The sequence below is a fragment of the Poecilia reticulata genome, chromosome 16 (genome assembly GCF_904066995.2).
Source record: "Poecilia reticulata chromosome 16, P_reticulata-male-v2, whole genome shotgun sequence".
Taxonomy (NCBI): Eukaryota; Metazoa; Chordata; class Actinopteri; order Cyprinodontiformes; family Poeciliidae; genus Poecilia; species Poecilia reticulata.
In genome coordinates this window covers 13847691-13871067 of record NC_088845.1, presented here as the reverse complement: position 1 = coordinate 13871067, position 23377 = coordinate 13847691, and the positions used below count along the sequence as shown (strand labels likewise).

Sequence of the window (23377 nt, the reverse complement as noted above, 5' to 3'; positions counted from 1 at the left end):
ATTGATCTGATCTGGACAGATTCAGAGCCGTGTTCAGAGGGGAACACGGCTCTGAACGTTATCAGACTTCTTGTTCTCTCTATGAGTTGCTGCCATGAGGGGCAGAACCATCTTATTTCTATGTCCATCAATTTTCTAATTTTTCCTTTAAAATAAGAAAACTCCTGTTTTGATTTGTTGTATTCTCTCAGATAAGGACATATTTGATTGAAAAATTGGTTGCAGAACTGAAGGCTGATTTATCTGTGCAACGTCTTTGCTAAATGTTTTCTGTTGTTTTCATCTTTCTTCTTCTTTATTGTTTGGTTTGTGTTTTCATCCAGCTGTTGACTTTCCTCATGTTTTAAGCTCACACTGCACTATATTCTGTCATGATCAGATGCAAAGATTGACTGGAAAATCAGTGAGAAAGACCTATAAAGATGTTAGGAAAAATCCGATTGCTTGGCAGCAAAACAAACACTCCGAGATTGTTTCAAACTTTTCCTTTATTTATAAGTAAGCCTAAGGGGAATGGTGCATGATATTTAATTTTCTATCACTAATTAGGCTTGCCAAAAACACAACCAAAGCAGTTCATTTCCTGTAAAAGTTTTTTTTTCACTCTAAGCTTCTAATGAGATGTCCAAATGTCTGAGGTGAGCAGATACGCCTGGCTGCCTTGGTGTTTCCTCAGAGAAATTCAAGGGAGAAATAATTAAAACCACAACAACATATGAGCAGGGGTGAAAATAAGGGGGTACGTCAGGGTACTGCGTACCCCTAAAAGATTTAGCGGGGGTACGCAGTACCCTCAAGAGGAGCGGCTGTCTGCTGTAAAAAAATCAATGGATTCACCGTGCAGCCGTGAGTTCACCCACTAATCAGCCGTGACTGATTAGTTTTTCAAGAACAATCTAAAACACGATTTAATCAGTTAATAAATAGCTTTTTTCTCATTTCATATTGTTTCTGAACTGTTTGTGCTTTGCTAGAGCAGCGGTGCAATATGTCGATCGTGTAAGGTTTTGAGTCGATCACGGCATTAGGTGACAAACTGAATGCCACCAGGACGGCGAGACCAGAACGTCCTCCTCTGGCTCCTTTATCAAAACGTTCGTAATTTTATTAAAGAACAACAACAACAAAATAAACAAAATGTGCTCAAATTAATGACCCAACAACAATAATAATCTCAGTGATTATTGTTTTAATATGGTGTTGTGCAATTCTGTGCATTTCGGTTCCATTATCAAAATAACGAGCAGAGCAGGAGTTTAAAATTAACTAATCAACCACCGCTGTGTTCGGGGGAGCGCTTATTAATAATCGCAAAATAAATATCAAGCCTGCAAACCTAATATTGTAACGACCCAAGATTAGGGTTGGCTTGTGGAGCACAGGAGGTTGCCATGGCAACGGGTGTGCTTGAATGACAGAGAGATGGAGAGTAAAAAGGTGCGAGTGGTTTAGAGTTGATCACCTGTTCGGGTTGTTTTAACTTTTTTTTATTTTGCTGTGGCTCATCACAGCCGCTGTAGTTTCTGAACGTTCAATAAACGACAAACTTGGACTAATTACCTCGTTCTTTGTGAGTATACGTCATTTACAACAAACATCAAACACTGTAAATATGTTTCATTAAGTATTTAACAAACAAATGGCTTCTACCGCGATAATTCTGTGAAATTAAATTGTCTGATATAAAAAAATAGTTTGGTGCTTTGAGCTCAGAGTCTGAGAGGCTTTTCCTTTATCAAACAAATTTGTTTTGCCTCTTATTTAGTGGAAATGTTGATGTTGATGAGATTTTCTCCAAAATAATAACCTTTTTCAACCTTTATAGCTCCACTGTTGAAAATGAGGCTCTAACATTCACAAATGACATTGAAATAAAATCCAGTCCAACATCTGGTTTGAGGTGATTCCTCTGGAACCTGTTGGAGGAAAAATATCCCAACTTCAGAAGATGAGCTTTAAATTAACAGAGCTCTGTGGTTCCTCCTATCAGTATGAGAGGCAGGGTGAGGAGCTGCAGGATCTTCAGAACAAGCAGGTCATGATGCTGATACAGGTTATCCCTGTCTGGACACAGGATCAATAGAACCAGTTTAAAAGCTAAAACGAATGGTTATATGCCAGACATGGAAAACTGGGATGCCATGATGTTCAGAATTTAGGTCTCATAGCATCTCAAGGTGTCAACATTGCAGCCAGTGAGCAATACAGCTTTATTTTGTAGCAATTCAAGAGCTACCAGATTTTACAAGATACAAGATTCCCTCATATGCAGGGGTGAAAGTAGTTTTAAATTCTTGGGGGTACTATGACAAATATATATATATATATATATTGTGGTGAAACAAATACGTGAAGGGAGATGACTGAGAAGAGAGACTTTATTTTGAGGTTGTGAGAGCCAAAGAAAACTGTTGCAACATCGCTGTGACGTGGGAGAACAATTTAGACAAAATGGTTACTGAATCACTGATATCAACTCAGGGCCCTGTGTTTTTCACTGTGCAATGAGCCTACAAGGTCAAACGCTGACACAACGAGCACACAAGGCTGAGAGAAAGCAAAGTGACCAGACGGGAATAAATCCTGACTGCGGCGGCCTTCTCACGCTGTCACCGGCTCATTTGTTCACCGTCTTCCGCTGCCTGGTAAAAGTATTCACATTCAGTGAACTCATTTTATGCTTTGGCTTGTAACAAGCACAAACTTTGGTGTATTTGAATGGGATTTTATGAGATAGCTGAACACAGACTGGGCTTCTATTGTGAAAAGGAAGGAAAATAGCACGGTTTCGCCAGCAGGTCAGTTTTGCTCGTTGAAAAGCTGAAAGTTTTCTCCGAGCTGAGTCAGGCTGAACGGAGAGCACGTCAATGTGAACGCAAGTTTTGACGTTTGGTCGCAGATTCTCAATTGTATTTAGTTCTGAACTTTGACTACGCCACTCCAACACATGATTATGCTGTCCTCTAAAGAAGGGCTCAAAACTTGAAACATGTACAAGGGATCAGAAAGAGATCAGTTAAACAGGAACAGGTGTTGCATAAAGATTAGAGAAAAAAAGAGCACACTTAAAACTGAATTATATGAGAGCTCTCCATAATTCATCAAAAGGCTCAACTACCATGAAAAACAAACTGATTTGCAGTCGTTTATGTATGAAATTGCAACCCTGTACCTTCATTGTACAAGAGGAAGTATGAATTGGCGAAGAGCTCAATGAGCCTTTATCAGATTTTTAGAGAACAACAAACTTCTTTAAAAAGGGCCCAAATCTGTTGCATAGATTCAAAACCAGCTGGCTGTGAAGCTCCACCATAAACTACTTCCCCAACGAAAACCCAACAAAATGCGAGAGCATTCTGCAGCCTGCTTTCCATTGTTTCAGAGCAGGAGGTAAAATGTTCAGCCGGTAGTTCTTCGTCCTGCAGGTTCCTGTTGTCACTGTCCCTGGTTTCGGCGGCGCCTGGTGCCAGCAGCTGTTTGATGATGTTGATGGATTAGCGTTCCCATGTTAATGTGTAGCATATCAGTGTTGGTGGTGGTGAGCTCGTCTGCAGAGTGTGATGAGAGACAGGACAGCACCAGAGCTGCTGCCACATCATGCTGAAGACAACTGATGAAGAACAGGTAAAAACCGCCACGACCAGAGGCTCCATGCAGACGGAGGCTGACTTTATTTGATTACTTTTATTCGCCCTGAAAGGGGCTAAATGGTCTTTTTCCGACTCTTTTTTTAAAAACACTCATTTTTACATTTATCTAATGACTTTTATGTAAAAATAAAATAAAAATCTCCATAGTTAAATTAGATATTAAAATTACTTTATTATTTCTCAGTGCTAACTCCTTCCTGAGAAAAGATTGTTGTTCAACTATTATAACATTTTTGATCTTAGATTTCATTTTTTTTTTGGTCTGCATAAAATCTGGCATTTATGGGGTTTTTTTTCCATTTTGGACATGATAGTCAGACACTTTGGGACAGGACATGCCCAACAACATGAAGTCATTGTGCCAGAGTGAGTTCAGAAACTAGCTTGTCTTTTCCTTGTTGCTTTGTTGCTATTTCCTCTCAGCTCATGTTGGTGCAACACATATTTCCCTTATTTCACTGTGGAGAATCACTCTTACTCTGGCCGGCTTCAGCTTAGCATCTTCACAAGGTCTTTCGATTTTGTTCTGGGACTGATTCTCACATTTTCTACTAAAACACTTTCATTTCTGTGAGACAGCTGGACATTCCCATGGTGTTTATACTGCATTTAAACTGCTGAATGCACTTGGAGATTGTACCCAAGGACATTCACTACTGATATCTTGTCTGGTTTCTGTAGATTTTATACCAGGGAACAATATATCCTTACAATACATCCGCATAGGGCCTTCAGTTTACCCAAATGAAGAGAATTAATCATTAATTAATCAGAAATTCCAGAGCTCATCATCTGGGTTTCCGAGTTTGCTTAAAGATTGTTTTGATATCTGTTCCAGAATGTCTCCTGATATTTCTGGCATCTCGCATACAGAAACAACTTCTGTTAATCCTAACTAATCTAAAATGAAGACATTTAGTCTGATTTAAAACGAGACCAAACAAAAAACTGAAATAAAAACCAGATCCAAAAATGATGAACGACGTTCAATCTTTCATTTTCTGTCCACTGAACAAACTCCTGAGCTCATTTCAAATGCATCCTTGTGAAATGTTTACCGCTTTCACTCCGAAGGCATCCGGACTTCAAAACGATTGAAAACATCCAAAGTAAAACTGAGATTTCTAGTTTCGGGTCTTGTGTAAGTAAATTTTTTTTTTTTTTTTATGAGGACAAGTCTAATATCCTGTCAGGGATGCAGCTGATGTTCCGAATTACAGTTTGTGATTTGTGGTGTTTAACGAGATTTAAAATAACTCGCTAGACGATTTAGAGGCTTCAAAAGCCTGCGGCAGTAACTGCATGGCCACCTGCTATGTGGTGCATTCATGTATTAATTATAAACTTCTATATTAGTCACTTTGTCATGTGGTTGTAGTGAGTCAGTCATCACAGTGGGGCTGTTTGTTAAAGGAAGAAAATCAGAAGAAAATCTTTCCTAAAAAACAAAAAAAACAACAACTTGTCCCCATCAGGCTGAAACTTCTCCCAGCAGATGAGCTCGCAGATTGTCCGTCTACCTCCATATTGCGACTTCATCGGGAAATTATGTGCTTGGAAGCTGAGAGTGCATCCTGCAGGGCCTCGTGCTTGGATGTGTCAGCTCTCCTTTCCTGTGTGAACATGAGACAGAAATGCGTGGCAGCCAGCCCTCCTTATGATTTTTTAGCTTGAGTGGTGGGATGCATGTGATCTGCAGGGGTTTGGTTGCAGCTCGGAGCCTCTGCAGCGTTTTACGGCTCCTACGATTTTAACGAGTGCTCTGCAAACCGATCGCAAGGTGTCGTGTTTTCTGGCCCCGGCGTGTGTGCCAGGCCCTGCGGTCGTAGGCGCTAAAGCAGGCGCGCAGTCGGAAGAAGGAGATGTGGCATGTGTTTTCTCCTCCAGGATCTCCTCCTCGGGCTCTTGTTCAGCCTCTTCCTCCACTCAGGGAGGGGTTTTTCCACTCTCCATGCCATATTTGTCTATTTTTGTCTGTCAAGGTATTCAGGCTGATGTGTATCCCTTTACACACAAGGCACAAAATTCACATCTCTTTCTTGTAATCCCAGGATTCACACTAGCAGATCTCCTTTTATTCCTCTCCAAAACCGTTTCCCCCTGGCTTGTGGATTTCACCCAACTTTTTTTTTTTTTTTTTTACTGCTGCGTACTGTTTTCTGCAAACAGAAGGTTTCCGTGGCAGTGCTTTTTGTTCCTCAGTGACCCTCGGTCTTGCCCCTGCGTTGCAGCTGTACGGGGAGTACAGGGAGCAGCTTGGAAACTTCGCCCGACGGGAGGCCGCCCGCCTGCTGACAGAGAGACAATGGAGAAGACAAGCCGGGGAAAACACCTCAGCCACGGGCCGCAGAGGCCTCGGCCGGCGGCATCACCTCCATCAGAACCCTGCCATCTTGGAGTCGCATCAAAGCCACAACTCCTCCACCAAGAAGCCTCAGCCCTACTCCAAATGCCAGGGTGAGCAACGCCGGCGGCTTTTCCCACACCTGCAGCCTCGTTGTCGTCGCTTTCGTTTTTTTCCGTCTGTTTTTGGTGAAAGCAAAGTTCTTTAATCGCACAGCTCTGCCGCGACAGAGAGATTATTGTACAGCATCGGTTTCTGAATGCTTTGCACATTATGATTTTACATGCCACACGATAAGCTCATAAAACGTGATACAGAACTTTAATACCAGCAGGACTGGAGGTAGAATTTTAAGCCACCGAGATCAGGATGACTGCGAGGAGCCGACACCGTCAGGAGGATGGAAAACAAAATGCACGGCTGTACATCACTCAATGTACAGTTTGAATCAGTGAATTAAAATGTGCTTTTGAATTCATTTCAGTTCAAATAAAATAAATACTGTGCAGTCAATTAAATATAATTGTTACTCGTATTACCCAAGGCTCTACAAAGAGTTGTTGTAGATGTTGATGGTTTCAGGCAGGAAAGATGTCTTGGAAAATTATGACCGCACATCCCCATGAACACACCGTCTCCAGGGTGAAACATGGTGGTGGCAGCATCATGCTGTGTTGATACTCTTCTCCAGAAAAGACGGAGAAGCTGGTCAGAGATGGTGAGAAGATGGATGGAGCTAAAAACAGGGAGAACAAGTCAGATTTTCATTTGGAGTTCCTCAGTTTTTTTTTGTTTTTTTTGTAAACTAAAGATGAGCAGATGATGAGAACCTAAACGTCTTGCTTCGGGTTCAACAAAATGAAATTTGACGTCTTAATATTTACGCTTTTTCATTCTTTAGTTTGTATTTTATGCTTTCTGTAAGATTTCCTAAGCTTGCAAACAACTCAGATTATTTCAGGTTCAATGTTAAAATCATCTCGGTGTCCCTTTTTAGATCCAATTACCAAAATTGTAATCTAATCAGTTTATGCTTGCGGTAGATTTGAATGTGACTGAATAATTTCATGTCTCTGACCCAGACTGCTTGGCTCGAGTGAGGCGGTATATTGTGACGAAGATGGGGGAGGACTGGATATTTTTGATCCTTCTGGGTCTGACTATGGCTCTGGTCAGCTGGAGCATGGACTACGCCAGTGCCAAGAGTCTACAAGGTATCCCTGGTCACATTTACTCTCATGATTATTATTTATTCAATCTGTATTTTCATAATGGTTTCATTGTGCTGCAGCAGATATTTACCATGTTTATTCTCACATGTCGTTGCTTTTCTTTTGTGTTAAAGCCTACAAATGGATACATGGAGAACTTAAGGGCAATGTGCCGCTGCAGTACCTCGCCTGGGTTACATATCCCATAATCCTCGTCGTTTTTGCGTCGCTCTTCTGTCATCTGGTTTCCCCTCAGGCCATCGGTTAGCTCTCGCCGTCTCTCTCTATCTCTTCTCTGTCTCCATTTGTCTCGCCGTTTGAAGTTAGCGAAAACGTAGCTTTGCTTTTACAGACGTAGCTGCAGTAGTCTGTTCACCGTTTGGTGTTTTCTGTGTTTCGTTGGCAGGTTCTGGCATCCCAGAGCTCAAAACCATCCTGAGAGGCGTAGTCCTGAAAGAGTACCTGACCCTCAAAGCCTTCATAGCTAAAGTCATCGGCCTGACTGCTGCTCTCGGCAGCGGGATGCCAGTGGGCAAAGAGGTTAACAGACCCACTTCTTAACCTCTTTACCTTCAAGATTGCTCTGTCACCACACATCTATTATAGATCATCCTGTAGTCATGTCTTTCTCTGCTGCTCTATCTGCTCTTTCACTTCAGCCTGTGAGTAATAAATCAACTTCTGTCATGTTTCCCCTCACTTCCTCGCCTCACGGGACCGAGGCAAATTATTCAACGGAGTACATTCATTTTCTCCATTACAGTAGTGGGACAGCTGTCACATCCAGCAATTACTCACTGATTTATCTGCTCTGATACCAGTCTGGATCCTCTTGTTTCACTGAAACTGGTCTGTGTGAAAGTCCGTCCAGTAACTCTGATGTGCTCTCTTCACCTCCAGGGTCCGTTTGTCCACATAGCCAGTATCTGTGCGGCGGTGCTGAGTCGATTCATGTCCATTTTCTCTGGAGTGTACGAGGTAAGCTGAAGCCCCGGCCAAGAAACTGCACTATGATCAGAGAGTTTATTGAAAAATAGTCAAAATACCAAATTAGATGAGGAACGCCGGGTTTGTACGGTGCTTTGCAAAAGCATTCATACTTCTTGAACTTTTTTTCATTTTGTCAGGTTACCGCCACAGACTGATTTTTGGTTTATGTGGATTTCATGTGATGGACCAAAGTCTGAAGCAGAAGGAATATGAGAAACATGTTTTTTCATTTGAAAAATGTGGCATGCATGTTTGCTTGCTTATGTTCAATTTTTTGGCCCATAAGCAAGAAGCTACAAGTGGAAAGCTTGAGCCAACTATTCCTAAACACGATGGTGCACACTTCATATTCTTTCTGCTTCACACTTATTGACTTTGTGTTGATTTACCACCAAAAATGCTAATAAAATACCATAAAGTTTAATCTTAATCTTAAATTTAATGTGACAAAATGTGCAAAGAGTCGAGGGTTTTCAATGCTTTTGCTAGGCACTGTAGTTTTCTGTATTGTTTGTGTTTTTATCATCATTAAAGTTACAGGGTTCCCACTGAAGAGTCTGTTCTTGAATCTGTAAAAAAAAAACTGTTTGTGAACGCAACAAGTATACAGTTACACATATGGGTTCAGTAAGGATGAAGCAATTGGCACAAAGACACTGACTTTCTCCTGTGGCTTGATGACATTAACCTGAAAGATTAGTCCTAATGATCATCTTTAAATTCGGGGAAAACGAGAGGGAAGCTTGCATGCCTGGGGACAACATCCAAATGTGAATTACATGGGTAGGAGCATCATGTTGTTTGAGTTTTTTGCTGCAGGAAGAACTGGTGCACTTCACAAAATAGATGTCATCACAAGGAAAGGACATATGTAAAAAATATTACAGCAATATTCCAACATATAAGCCTAAGCATCCCACTAACTACTTAGTAAAAGACAACAAAGACAATGTTTTTAAGTGACCAAAGTTGTGGACTTATTCCTACAGAAACTTGACCATAAATCTGACTCGAATCTGAAATTACCAGCAAGTTATTGTGAGAAGCTACTTTGGAAGGAAACCCAAAATGTTTGACGCAGGTCATACAGTTTAAAGTTTAAAGGCAATGTTACCAAATATTAATTAAATGTGTGTAAAGTTTTGAATTGAACTCATAAAGTTTTCTAGAAATAATGGAACAGGAATCGTTGCATCTTTTAACCAAGGTTTATTTCAAGAGATGCAGTCAGCAGTCATAAGAGATTGTTGCAGCTCTTTGTTGCTGCCTCGAGTTTCCTTCAGACTGACCAGCGAGCTTAAAATGGGAAACCTGTAATTGATTTTCCGTGTTTGTGTGTGTTTTGTCCTGCCCACCTCCTGCTTTCCCCTTCCAGTTTGCCTTTGTTTTGATTGTCTCTCTCACACTTCGCCTGTGTTTGTGTCTGTATTAATAGTGTGACCATAATGTCTGGCATGTGTATTAACAGTGATCTCCCGTGTCCCCGTCTCCCTCTCCCCCCCACTCTCCTGGTTCTGGCTCGCCCCTGCTCGCTTGTGTTACGCCTAAACCCAGAGTGACATCCATAACAAGGACCTGCTGGTGTGTGCGTGTGCGGTGGGAGTGGCCACCTGTTTTGCTGCTCCTATAGGAGGCAAGTCTCACCAGCCAATCAGATATGAGTCTGCGGACAGCTTTGCTCCCCTGAAGAAACATCTGAAGCTCAGATAAGATATTTGACCTCTGTCTTCCTCTGTAAACATGGCACAGAACAAATGAAAAGTTTAACCTCTTTAATCAGTAATAGCTCTGAACATTTCACTGTAACACTTTTGGAAGTGTGTGACTCTGGTTTTCTCTAAATAAATTACTCTAAATGCATACCACCTCGTACATAATGTGTAAACTCATGCATGCAAGCAGCTGCCAACTTAAACCCAAACTGCAAACAATAGCCAGGTGTATTGATTATCAAATACAATGGCGACCTCCTGATAGCAAGCGCACTAGCTGCCTTTGTTTACATTTCTCCAGGCACTAGAACCGTCACTGCAGGCCTTTTGAGAATATGTGATTTTTGTCTGGTTTTGCTGTAGATAAAAAATTATTTATAGGGGAATTTTATGAGATTACTACTAATAACTGTAAGAATAAGTAATTAATAAGGGAGATATATTTGTATGGCCAACAAAACTTTAATGGAAAAATCTCAGCTTGTACCAGCAATAATTTTTTCATGTTAGAGGAAAAAAAAAACAACTTTACTTTCCCAAATGTTTCTTAGCTTTCAGTATTTTTTTTTTAATCCTTACCAGGAAGTGTTTTGTATTTGTTATGATGTAGATGTTAAATGAGGCATGTAGGACTGGAGCTTTCGGTTTCTGAGCCTTTCTGACTGTTGAATTATAAATTTCAAGTAGTCTGGAAACAGATGCTCTCGGTTACTCAGGCAGTAACACTTGCTTCATTAGGTCATTGTTGATATCTTCCCGCCTTGGCATTGTGTAAACACCCAGCTGAACCCTACAGACTAGCAAACTGCCAAAACTTCTGCTCTGATGAGAAGCTGGCTGCTGCTGGTGATCGTTTAGCTCCACCTGTCTGATACTTCCTCTCTTAAGGAAGCAGCAACAGTGTGTGTGGTTTTTCTCATGACTGTTTTTCATGCTTAAACAATGAAAATATAAGTTTTTGTTTAATCCAATGTTGATCACGATGATTTGAAGTGTTTCAAGTCTGCTGTTTGTTGCATGGACCCAAATCCGAAGGCGATGTCGTCATTTGACACAGTTTTTCTAAACGCTGCGCATCCTTTTCTTTATATCTTTTTTTGCTGCTTTGTTTCCTCTCCCTGTCAGCTTTTATCACACTATAGTGAGCATTATTTATTCCCTTTCTTCCATTTTGCTCCCTCACTGTCATTGTTCTCCTCCCACCCCCCCCTGTGGTTCTCCATCCTGTTCTCTCCACCTTGATCTTTTATTCCTTTTCCCCTCCAACTTACTGTCCTGTCTTACTTCCAACTGTCATCCTAATTTTCTCCCCGTATCATCTCTGGGCTTTCATCCCTGTCTCACCTCTTTACCTCCCTCCTCTCCCTCTGTTTTCTGTGTCAGTAGAACCCATATGGTTACACAGATATACTGACTGTCGGCTGTGCCGTGGGGGTGGGATGCTGTTTCGGCACTCCACTGGGAGGTACTGTACAAACTTCACTCTGTCACTCGTTCTGAACCGTCTCGCCAATCTTGTTTCTTTGTGCTGAAAGAAACAAGATTTCTTTCAGCACATTTCAGGTACATCTGAAATGTGTCAATAAGAAAAGCCATAAAAACAGCAAAAACTCCTTTAGATTCTGAACACAAAGCTCATATGGTAAAAAAAAAAAAAATATATATATATATATATATATGTAATTTAAAGGAAGTTAATGTAATTGTTTGGAAGTTCATTAAATAGCTGCTACTTTTTCCCCACACTTTGAACAATGCGGCTTATATAGCCCGGTGAGGCTTTTCTGTGGATTTTTCTTCAACCACAGGGGGGCGCTTTAGCAGGAAGTGAATCATTGGAAATCAAAGAAGAAAGTGCTAATTTTCATTTAGAACAAGCACATGCTAGCAGCAGCAGGCACAGCGGAGAAATTCCTTCGAACTCATATAATGTAGCTTTTTAAGTTCAGGATTATCGATCTGGCAGTACAGGAGGGAAATAGAGCTGCTGCACGTAAACTCGCCGTGATAAAACTACGGTTCGGCGTTGGAGACGGAGAACTGCGTCCTTAATATATCCAGCAGTTATTAGGACGCAGCCCTCTGCTGCCCTCTGCTGGGTCCTTAAGGAAACCCGAGAGCAGCGGAGATACTAGCGGCCTGTAGCCCGGTGCAACTTATATATATGTATGTTTCCTTTTTGTAGCTGCTGCTTATAGTATGGTGCGCTCTATAGCCCGGAATATACGGTATGTTTTTGCTTTAAAATGTATCTTCTTATATAGTTATCAAAAACGGTAAGAATATCTGTGTTTGGTCGGTGTGTTGCTGATTCATTGTGTCTTGGCAATAAATCCAACACAGGGGAGAAAGTTTACTTTTATATATAAATATAGATATAAATGTAAGGAAATCCGATTTAAAATAAGACACCTACATCTATTTACATTAAAATAAACAAAATCACACAGATGCATCCTGCATGGTGCATGTCATTGTCATTTTGTAAAATATTCGTTCAGTTTAAACCTCAGGCATTTAGTTTGGTTGTTGAAGTGAGAAAAAAATCAAACTTTGAGCTCTACAGAGGCGCATCAGGCTTTCGGAAACATAATTTCAGCAGCTTTTGAATCTGATATTAATCTTAATACCCTCTGAAATGTTGTAATATTTGAACATTTTAAAATAAAGAATTAAGTATTTGATCAGGTGTGCTAATTTCCTCACATCACTGCACTATTGGCAAAATTCCAATAGTTGGATCAGATCAGTCATGTTTTATCTATAATCACGAACTTGTGTTTGTTTTCCAGTTATTTTATTGTGAAAATTTACTGCAACTTTGTGGTTTTCTAACTTGGGTAATTTGGACTCTTGAGCTTTCTTGAAATCCACAATTACAAAATAATTACTCACTTAATTAATAAAACACAAAACCCCTAGCAGAAATTCTCAGTTTTTAATGGTTTGCACAAGTGCAAATGTCTCCTACTATTCAGTAGTTTGCAAAAGTCTTGTGCAGAGCTCTGCCTCAAACGTCTTGAAGGTTGTTGGATGTGACTGCAGCTGCATATTTAAGCTGCAGGATGAATTTGGGACTGATTACATGCCTCCCTGATGGTGGGTGGCGGATAAAAGTCTGTTTATCTAAAATGTATGAAACTTCTGGACACGTTCTAAGGCATAAAAAATTCAAAAGCTGGCATACTCTGGTCTTTAAATATATTTTCGTCCCTGTATTATATTCAGTTGTTTTTGGTTAATTCACTCTGTTTCTTGTCTCATTTTGCTTTTATTTTGTGTTTGTGCGCTACTCAGTGTAATTACTTGCATATGTGTGTTTGTTAACTCCCCACGGTTCTCTTGTTGAGTATAATTACTAGTTTCTGGACTCATTCTGCTATTTTAAACTAATCTCTGTCTTTTCTCACCTTCTCTTTCCCCTCTCCCAATTACCTCTCCATCCATCCTCATTTTCTTCCTCTCTGTAATCCCTCCTCCTCCTGCCCTTCCTCCCTCCTTCCCTCCTCCCTCACCAGGGGTGCTGTTCAGTATTGAGGTCACGTCTACCTACTTTGCTGTGAGGAATTACTGGCGGGGATACTTTGCTGCCACATTCAGTGCCTTCATATTCAGGGTGCTTTCTGTGTGGAACAAGGATGCTGGTGAGAAGCTAACTCCACACACACCCACACAATCTGCTGCGGAAAGACCGCTGAGGTTGCATTTCACACACACAAAAAATGCTGAGCATGGCAGCTAAGTAGAATTTGCTTCTTTAGATAAAGCTTAAACTTTTGAAGTCATCACTCATATTATGAAAGCATTTCAGCAGCACCATCCAGTGTTTAAATCATGCTGTTTGTTTCTCTGAGAAACAAAATGCCAACATTTAAAAGTATGTAAGCAGAGAAGTAGCTGCTTACATACTTTGCTTATACAAGGATGCACATATTTGAACCTCATTGAATGCCGTTTGATCATTAAAGCTAATCTTGTTCATCAACTTAGACATGTTTGGGTATTTTTTTCTAAAACATTACACAGACAAAACATCGACCTGCTTCATTATTGGTACCCTTAGAAGAAGCTGCATTCGAAATCCTTAAAGTTGTTTTGGAGACTTATTGGCCCTCAGGCACCATTTTCTCTTCAGCTACTTAGCAATAAACTTTTTATCTACAGCTCTGGAAAAACAATTAAGAGGAGAAAATGTGAAGAGAAATCATCAGTTTCTCTGATCTCGCTTTTTATAGGTTTATGTTTGAGTATTATTTGCAGAAAATGATAAATGGTCAAAATAATGAAAAAGATGCAGTGGTTTCAGACCCCAAACAATTCACAGAAAACGAGTTCGTATTCATTTAGAAACAACAATACTAATGTTTTAACTCAGGAAGAGTTCAGAAATCAATATTTGGTGTAAAAACCAGGAGGTTTTCAATGGGCTTCACTGCGTTGGGCTCTTAATTCTTTCCAGAGCTGAATATTCACTAGACTATCACTCTTGAATTTCAGAAGCTGCTGCGTTGCCACGTCTATTTCTAACCCTGCTTGCCGCCCTATAATCAAAACTTCACTTCAAACTTCATTGTGTAAATTGTCCTCTAAATAGCAATGAGTAGAGAAGTAGCTGCTTGCTATAATTGTCTCTATTGTTTAACTCTTTTTTGTTATGTAATTATTTTTCTTCCACTTTTCTCAGTCACAATCACAGCTCTATTCAAAACCAACTTCAGGATGGATTTCCCCTTTGACCTGCAGGAGTTACCAGCATTTGCAATCATCGGGTGAGGATACTTTTAATACATGTGTGTGTGTTTTGTTGCAAACACTATATTTTTGGGTATTTAACCTTAATATGTTGTTACAAAATGGACTTTGGACTCTTGGTGAACTCGTCCATGACGTTTAAACTCGAAGTTTTCTTCATGTTTCAGGATCTCCTGCGGCTTTTTGGGAGCGTTCTTTGTTTACTTAAACAGACAGGTGGTTCTCTTCATGAGAAGACCAACAGCTCTCACACGCTTTCTAACCAAACAGTAAGATCCCAACACACACACACACACACACGCACACACACGCACACACACACACACACACACACACACACACACACACACACACACACACACACACACACACACACACACACACACACACACACACATTGTGTACAGATGTTGCTCTGCGTCGCTCGGCTCTAAAACTGCAGTGATTCTTGCAGAAATGGTTTCCCTGAAACGGAAACCATTTGTGCATTTAGATGCATTTCCTCATAATGTGTCTCAGCTCTGCTCTCTAAACTCATCAGTCTCACAAAACTGGCCAGGAGAGAAGCAAAGCCTTAACAACCTTACACCCAGTTATTCACTCAATGGGGAGATTCACTTATCCTCTGAGACTATGTAGTCAGGGAACATTAGGCTTCACCATTAGGGGGAGAGGTGAGCTGCAGCGCCAGGAGACTCATGCAGTCAGCGCTGGTTACAAACAGACGCTAATTTAAATGATGCGCAGTGCAGTTGGTATCTGAGAATGCGATGTTCCTCCTAATGAGTCTGTGTTTGTGTACGCGTTGCAGCCGTTTGATCTACCCAGGCGCGGTGACGCTGATCATCGCCACCTTCACGTTTCCTCCTGGGTTTGGGCAGTTCATGGCTGGAGAGGTGAGATGCAGACTCACTTTCTTTTTCATTCTAATTTTTAACTATGTTTCTATCTAAAACAGAGACACAAAGGTGGAGTGTTGGGCTGATTAGGTGGGTATTAGAAACACAGATTGAAATGCTGAAAATGTTGGTATCCATCCATCCACTCCTTTTTCCTCTCTCCCTCCCTCTTGGGAGGGCATCCATATCTGAAACAACTCAGGAATGTGTTCAGGAAGCAGCCAGACAGTGAAATCACATCACATTGTCTAGGCTTCAGAGTGTTTTGACCACTTGAAAGACTTTAAAGGGAATCTATGATGCAAAATTCACTTTTTGCATGTTTCTCTTCTTCCATTGGATTTCTACTTCTAAAAAAAAAAACTACCTAGTCGGGTTTTTTTAGCAATAAGTTAATGTTTACTCTTGTCTGGAAACTGAGCCGTTTCAAAAATCTCCCGTTTGATGATTCACCATTGACCGGCTCTGTGCCGCTACCTAGCAACCACAATTGAGCTCAACCCAAGTGGAGCTTGGGTTGAGCTTACAATCACTTGATGCATTCTTGTTGGTTGTGCAGGAGGCTCCACTTCTGCTTTTTAAAGATGTACAGTTGTATAATTGTGCATCTGTTTGTAAATGTTGAGTTGGGGACGTGGCCAGCAGCTACTTATTTGGATTTGAAGTGACAAGAGACTTTAAAACAGCTCATTCTGACAGGAGCTCAGTAAAATCTCTTTAGGATTTTCTGCAAAAACTGTAATGAGCATGTTTTGTATACCTCTAGACCAATCCTAACCTATTCAAGGAAACATAATAGGTCATCTTTAATGTAATAAAAGGCTTTTATTACTGACCATTTTTCCGGTCTTCGTATCTCCGCTCTGACAGCTGATGCCCAGAGAGTGCATCAACTCTCTTTTTGATAATTTCACCTGGACCAAAATCTCCGACCCGGCCGCTGCCCCCGGCCTCGGCCGCTCTGCCGCTTGGCTGCATCCTCATGTCAGCGTCTTCCTCATCCTTCTCCTCTTCTTCGTCATGAAGGTATCTTCTCCTTCCTCTTCACTGCACATGTGGGTTGTTGCATTCAAAGAAACAGCATAAATTAAAACCGGTAAACCTGCTGGGACTGACTGGGCTCTATCCCACCTTGATCCTGCCTTTGTCCTGTAGTTCTGGATGTCAGCAGTTTCCACCACGATGCCTATCCCCTCTGGCGCCTTCATGCCGGTCTTCATTTTGGGTAAGAGGATTTCGTAACGCGAGCGCAGTATCTGTTCAGTTTGTCTTTACCAGCATGCCTTATCTCTCTCCTCAAGGAGCTGCTTTCGGCCGCCTCGTCGGGGAGATCATGGCCACTCTTTTCCCGAACGGGATACTGTTCGATGGAATAGTTTACCGCATCCTGCCAGGAGGCTACGCTGTGATCGGTTAGCCTCTTACTCCTCACATTTACGCACTGAGATTTGCAGGTCTCAAGAGGTTTAGTGGTAAAGTTAGTTTTCTTTAAATAACCTGGAATTTATACACTTTATTTGGATAATAGTTATATTTAGTGATATGAACCATTTGCCATTAAGACAGTCAAATTTCACTTCGACTAATAAATATAACTTTTTGATCATCAGATAAATTTGCTGAAATGTGCTACACAAATCCTCTTCACTTGACATAAAACAAGGTTTCGCTAGGATAGTTTTTCCCCTTAATAAATGTATTTATTTAATGACCTGAACTATTTAAAATGTGCAAAGATGCAAAACTCTACTAAGGCCAACAAACTTGTTCAAGACGCTGAATTTACTTGTATTTGTACCTCTAAAATTTTCCAGATTTCTATTTTGTCAAGGGAAGCGTCTGTATTTTTTCCTAAAATCTTCAAAAGTTTGCACTGTTTAACTATCTCTGCTGCACCTTGTTAAAAATTTGAGATAAAAATGTGATGCTCTGAATAAATGTTTTTAAATGTTACTGATGTGTAATTCCTTCACAATCTAAATGGTGTTTTTCCACGTTAAGTTTATCATGGTCTGCTCTGGTTTGCGATAGGAGCTGCGGCCATGACCGGCGCCGTCACTCACACGGTCTCCACGGCGGTAATCTGCTTTGAGCTGACTGGTCAAATCTCCCACATCTTACCCATGATGGTGGCGGTCATCCTGGCCAACATGGTGGCCCAGGGTCTGCAGCCGTCTCTGTACGACTCCATCATCCAGGTCAAGAAGCTGCCCTACCTGCCTGAGCTGGCTCTCGGGCACATCAGGTGACGTCTAGGGCTTTTATTTCAGCGTAGTCAGGCTTTGAAAGAAGCACGGCGTTTACTGTAGTGGCTGCTTTTCTTTTCACAGCAAGTATAACATCTTTGTGGAGGACATCATGGTGCGCAAAGTGAAATTCTTGTCCTCCCAATCCACTTTTCGGGAATTAAACCACCTGTTGGAAAGCACAACGTTGAAAACGATCCCGCTGGTTGACTCTAAAGGTCAGGCGACCCACATTTTCCTTTTAAAGGCCTAGTGTTAAAGTATTAGACAAGCCATAATCCGTGTTCTCTCCATAAAGCTCAGTCTGATTCACTTTTAGTCAATTTCCAGGCTTTATGCTCCGCCAAGGTAACGTCCCTCTCACAGCCATGAGAGTAAAGTCAATACTGTTATAAAAAATGTTTTGCTTTCCTGCAGAATCCATGATCCTTCTCGGCTCGATTGAGAGGACGGAGCTTCAGGCTGTCTTAGACTGGTGGCTCTCTCCAGAAAGACGAGTCTTTGAAAGAGGTCCCAGTTCACCGGGCCAAGGCTCCAAACTCAGCTGGGAGTCCTTCAGCTTCGTAGATGAGGAGGGAGAAGAAAGCAGTGACAAGGTCTAAGAAATACAATGCATGTGCAAAACTTTTAAACCTTAAATTATTTATATTCAAGACAAGGAGCCAGAAATTCTTGTAATTTTCTAAAGTGCTCTTGGCTGCCTCTCTGATTAAAGCTCTCCTATCAGACCTGGCAATTTATGTGAGTGGCCATGTCTTTGTATGATTGCAGTTTGCCCATATCCTATCTGTCAATCAACAGGCACGGCACCGTTACCTAGCAACCACAAACTGAGCCCAGCCCCTCACCTAGCTGGAGCTCCAGCACATTTGATCAGCTGGTTTTATGGTGCATTCACACCAAACGTGTTACGTGCGCAAAGCCCTTAAAGTTTGATGGGTGTGCACTTTGGATGCAAACGCTTGATATTTTGCTACACCTAGCATTTCACACATCAGGTGCATCTGGTTTACATTCAAAGTGTATGTGGAGGCATGTTGAGGGGCTATCGAGGGCACGTCAGACACGTAAAAATTGCTCTAGTCTTTGTTTTCTATTGCCGGCCACTTTTCAGAGGACGCTCCAAACGGTTCAAATCGCGCCACGTTAGACACAAGAAACGCACTGCAACGGCCCTTGGTGCGCCTCCACACAGACTTTGAATGTAAACCAGTTGTGCCTGATGCTCAAAACGCGTTTGGTGTGAACACACCATTGCTGTTCTACGTGCTGTACAATGGCTGCTGGAAAAGACAAGTGTTTTGCTGTTGACTTACCATCCAGAAACCACTTACTGCATTCTTGTTGGTTGTGCAGAAGGCTCTGCTTCTGCTTTTTAAGAATGTCTCACTGTATAACTGCGCATGTTTTTTCACGGCCAACGTAAACGGTGAGTTTGGGGGGGCGTGGCCAGGAGCAGCTTATTTGGATTTAAAGGGACAAGACGCTCAAAACACCTCACTCTGAACAGGCAGAACTGAGCAGACTAAAATCTCATCATCTAAGAATGATTTTGTTCAAAAAATGCAATGAACATGCACCTAACACTGAGTAGAGAATTACACAATGTTGAACGTCTAGCATCACCTGATTTGGCCCCTAAATTGACTAAACACAAACTAATCATGTTGCAACCCTCAGGCTGTCACTCCTGTGCAAGAAGGATGTAACGGACCCATCCCGGCCCCAGGCCCCCAGGACCCGGCCACCAACCACACAGGATCAGGTGAAACGGCATTTCCACCAGTTCGTCCGTCACACGTCAGTCTGTCCTCTCTGACACGCGTCTCCCTCTCGTGTTCTCAGACAAACGCAAGCTGTCGTCTGTCAGGAGGACCCTTCAGAGACTTTTCTCCTCGTCGTCCTCGTCAGGCCAGACCGAAACTCAGGTTCCTTAAGATCAGAGGACACACACACACATCACTTTGACGTTAGCAGCTCAAAGCAGCAGGGCATCAGTGATCTGCTGTCAAGCTGGCAGCGGCAGCAAAGACGGGGTTATCAGTCCATCCTGGCAGCATGAGCCAGCCTCACTAATGTGAGAAGAGCGCAGCATGAAGCATGTAAAACGAGGACTGACATCTCTGCGTCAGCTGAAACCTTGAAACCACCAGGGGTATCTCATTATGTGCTCAAACTGCTCACTGGCCGGTCCATCATCTGTTCCTCCTTTCTCTTTCAGGAAGACGTGCCTCCTCCACTCACTGACACCATGTCCCCCGAGGAGGTGCTGTACGACACTGATTCACCAGCCACACAGCTAGCATAGAGCCAACGAACCAGTGTCCTGATCAATAATCTGAGTGTGTCTCTCTGCTTTGTGATTGGCTGGTTCAGATCAAAGCTTGGGAAGAGGAAGAACTGGACAAACCAGTCGACATGGAGGAGATACGCATAGACCCCTCCCCGTTTCAGCTGGTGGAAAGGACGTCGTTGCACAAGGCAAGAACTGCAAAAACCCCATGCACAGCGACATGCATGAAGGAAAGCTGTGCATTTTCACACCAACTTTTAAGACACAAAAGTAAAATTATTTAGGCAACAAAAACCCTCAAAGCTCCTTTTTTGTTTGAGAGAAAATTGACACGTTAAAAAAAATAAAACATTTCTTAATCACAAATAAGAACCAGAACACAGTAAAGACGTCGGCGAACTGGACCTGTTCAGAGCTCTTAGGTTAAATAAGTTGCTCTAGATACGATTCACATTGCTTCCTCTAAAAGTTAAACCTATTTTTAGATTTTGATACAACAGAAGCTCTTGATCTAATCTGAGTGAACTTGAGTTACTTTAGCTGTAGAAAAAAGAAGAAACCAACAAAAACATTGAGAATCAATCATCTGCTTTAAAAATATGTGCTGATTTGTGTTGGTTTTTCAGATAAAATTCCAGTAAAACTGGCTGAAACCTGTGGTTACAAAATGTGAAAAATAATATGAATACATTTGGATTGAACAATTTGTTGGCATAAAATGAGTGGAAAAAGTGACAAAAGTCTAAATAAGCGAAGGAAGACATTTTGTACCACAGGCTGTTCACTGAAAACTCAGGAGAACGTTAAATGAACTTAATGCTGTCATATGATGTGTTTTACCTGTAAACAAATTGTTTAGCAGTTCAGTCACGCAGGTTGAAAACTGTCATTGCGCATCTTATTTATCACTGACTGGGTCGTGTCCTCCTCCCTGTCGTTACTCAGACACACACTTTGTTCTCCCTGCTGGGTCTCAGTCACGCCTACGTCACCAGCATCGGGAAGCTGGTGGGAGTCGTGGCACTCAAAGAGGTAAAGTCACGCCGTTCAGCTGATCCGCATCGTTCTTTTGTCGCCTTTCGTGGTCGTGTGGCATCGGAGTGAGCTCTGATGATTTGTGTGCAGCTGTGGTGCCTCATGCTTTACAAGTACATTTCAGTGAGTGAGAATATGATCAGAAAGGTAGTTTATTTGAGTAATTTAGTTTAAAGGGGATCTATTGTGCAAAATTCATATTGTGCATGTTTTTATTTGTCCTTTTTCACTTCTAATCTCCTGTGTATGACGAATGACTTTCACTTTTTGAATCAAGTTACTGAAATACGTAAAATTCTCACCCCTCATCTGTTTAGATGGTCATTTTTCTGATCACATATTTTCACTGTTACGAGCCTGTTGCCTCCCGATTCTTCTCCGTAGGGATTCAGACTCTTATTTTTCCTCATCTTACAGCTGCAGAAGGCCATAGAGGGCTCGACTCGCAGCGGCGTGCGGCTTCGTCCCCCTCTGGCCAGCTTCAGAGACGCCAGCAGGAAAACCAAGAAGCACCAGGCTCCCTCGTCCTCCGCCGCTTCCTCTCCCACGCGGGACAGAGACCTGTGGGGAGAGGGGAGCCGAAGAGAGAGCGAGATGCTGAGGAGGGAGTCCAGGGACAATTCCCGGGGAAAGACTCCGTCTCTTAGAGGAGCTCCCGGGTCTGAAGCGGTCCCCTCGCCTCCCGGCAGCGCAGGGAGCAGCAGCGGGAGCTCCGCCAAGGCGAGAGGAGCAGAGGGAGTGTCTCAGGAGGCTGCGTCCCCTTCAACCTCCTCCTCCTCCTCCTCCTCCTCACCCTCATCCTCCCCGTCGCCTCCCATGTCCCCCATGTCGCATACGAGCCCGGTCCTCACACTGTCCTCCCTGCAGGAGGAGAGGGAGAGTGAGGAGTCGGATGAACAATTGTAAGAGAGCCAGGGAGGAAACGTGGAGAAGGAACTTTACTTTTTTTTGTGATTTCACTCCTTCTCGTCAGAGACAGAACAGTCTGAACGGAGGAGCCGAGCTTCCTGCAGCCCTTAACGACTCTCAGCCACCGGGACGAACTGGTTTACAATGAACCCGTCTTGAAACATTTAGTCCTGGATAGTTTTTATTTCGTTCTATTTTCACAGAAATCTCGCTTTTTCACTTCTGAATCTCAGGTGTCTTCCTGTTTCCTTTGAACTGCAAACAGCAACAAATCACGGATGTTTCACCTCCGTCCAAATCCGAGGTGGATGGAGATGAATCTGTCCGGTTCATTATGTACATGTGAGCTATAATGACAGCTATGAACTGTGCAATAATGAATTAATTAAAAACTGAATTAATTTGGTCAAACGGTCAGAGATCATGCATTTAAAGTTAATAGATTTTTTTTTAAAAAAGCACATTTAAAACGCTAAAGTAAATTCATCTTATATGTTAAATATTCAAATCATTGTTACAAGTTTCTAATTTGTAAAATAAATAAATTCTTATATTGTCTATTAACTAATTTGAGTTATTTAAAGCCGAGTTGGTGCGCTGCAAATTGCTAATATTTAGTGACACTTCTGCTGTCCACCGTTGTTTTTTTACCTGCTTTTCTGAAAAGAAAAAAAAATCTACTGAAAAAAATATGAATATTTCCAAGCCATGATGGCCGCTGCTGTGGATGGAGAAGAAGACACAAATGACGTTGGTTCTCCGAATTCAAATTGCCACATTTGATCACCCACAAGAGAGCCTGTGTGCGCTCTCAGAGCATGCAGATGGGATTGTGGAACCAAAGGGGGCGTGGCTTACTAACCGTCCTCAGGCAAAATAACTATTCTTCAACCTCCTCGTATCATTATCTGAATCTGCAATGCCGTCTCACTCTTGCAACTCACTCTGCGTCTGTGACTGATGGCCTCCTGACGAGGATCAGGGGTGTAAAATATGTGGGCTGACCTCAACACCCTCAATCTGTGGCAGGAGCTTTCAGTTTGCCATCAGATGTAAAGAACACATGCAGATTACATTAAAAAAGAAAATTATCTTAAAGGTTACAGGTTATCTAACTTCCTCTTGAGGTGAGTTAGACTTCAACCCTCAATACACCACGCCTTGCTGGAATATTTCAGAACAAATCACAAAAATGAAAGGAGGATTTAGCCGTCTGAACAGTTTTTGTTCATAAGTGCCATCTTGCCACTTCAGTTCGTTACAGGAAATGCGCAGCTAGCATTAGGGAAACATGACATTACTAAATATCACAAAACCGATTATGGTTAACCCAAAC

The 23377-nt window shown here is 42.0% G+C and overlaps 1 protein-coding gene across 3 annotated transcripts in view; it reads left to right on the top strand.

The window, feature by feature from the left end:
- Window positions 1-22605, top strand: part of clcn1b (chloride channel, voltage-sensitive 1b) — a 34123-nt gene extending 11518 nt beyond the window's left edge. For 2 of the 3 annotated variants that reach the window (XM_008431474.3, XM_017309599.2), the window contains exons 2-23: window positions 5882-6107; window positions 7077-7208; window positions 7340-7468; window positions 7612-7745; window positions 8106-8183; window positions 11294-11372; window positions 13426-13551; window positions 14592-14676; window positions 14827-14928; window positions 15471-15555; window positions 16429-16584; window positions 16714-16783; window positions 16860-16970; window positions 17590-17803; window positions 17889-18022; window positions 18222-18400; window positions 19485-19569; window positions 19650-19732; window positions 20026-20070; window positions 20181-20285; window positions 21043-21129; window positions 21550-22605. In XM_008431474.3, the coding sequence (XP_008429696.2) occupies window positions 5882-6107; window positions 7077-7208; window positions 7340-7468; window positions 7612-7745; window positions 8106-8183; window positions 11294-11372; window positions 13426-13551; window positions 14592-14676; window positions 14827-14928; window positions 15471-15555; window positions 16429-16584; window positions 16714-16783; window positions 16860-16970; window positions 17590-17803; window positions 17889-18022; window positions 18222-18400; window positions 19485-19569; window positions 19650-19732; window positions 20026-20070; window positions 20181-20285; window positions 21043-21129; window positions 21550-22038 (2934 nt within the window). In that variant the 3' untranslated portion in view covers window positions 22039-22605. Of the gene's footprint in view, window positions 1-5881; window positions 6108-7076; window positions 7209-7339; window positions 7469-7611; window positions 7746-8105; window positions 8184-9749; window positions 9829-11293; window positions 11373-13425; window positions 13552-14591; window positions 14677-14826; window positions 14929-15470; window positions 15556-16428; window positions 16585-16713; window positions 16784-16859; window positions 16971-17589; window positions 17804-17888; window positions 18023-18221; window positions 18401-19484; window positions 19570-19649; window positions 19733-20025; window positions 20071-20180; window positions 20286-21042; window positions 21130-21549 lie in introns of all 3 variants that reach the window. The other variant, XM_017309600.2, reaches the window with a different exon arrangement.
- The last annotated feature ends 772 nt before the right edge of the window (window positions 22606-23377 follow it).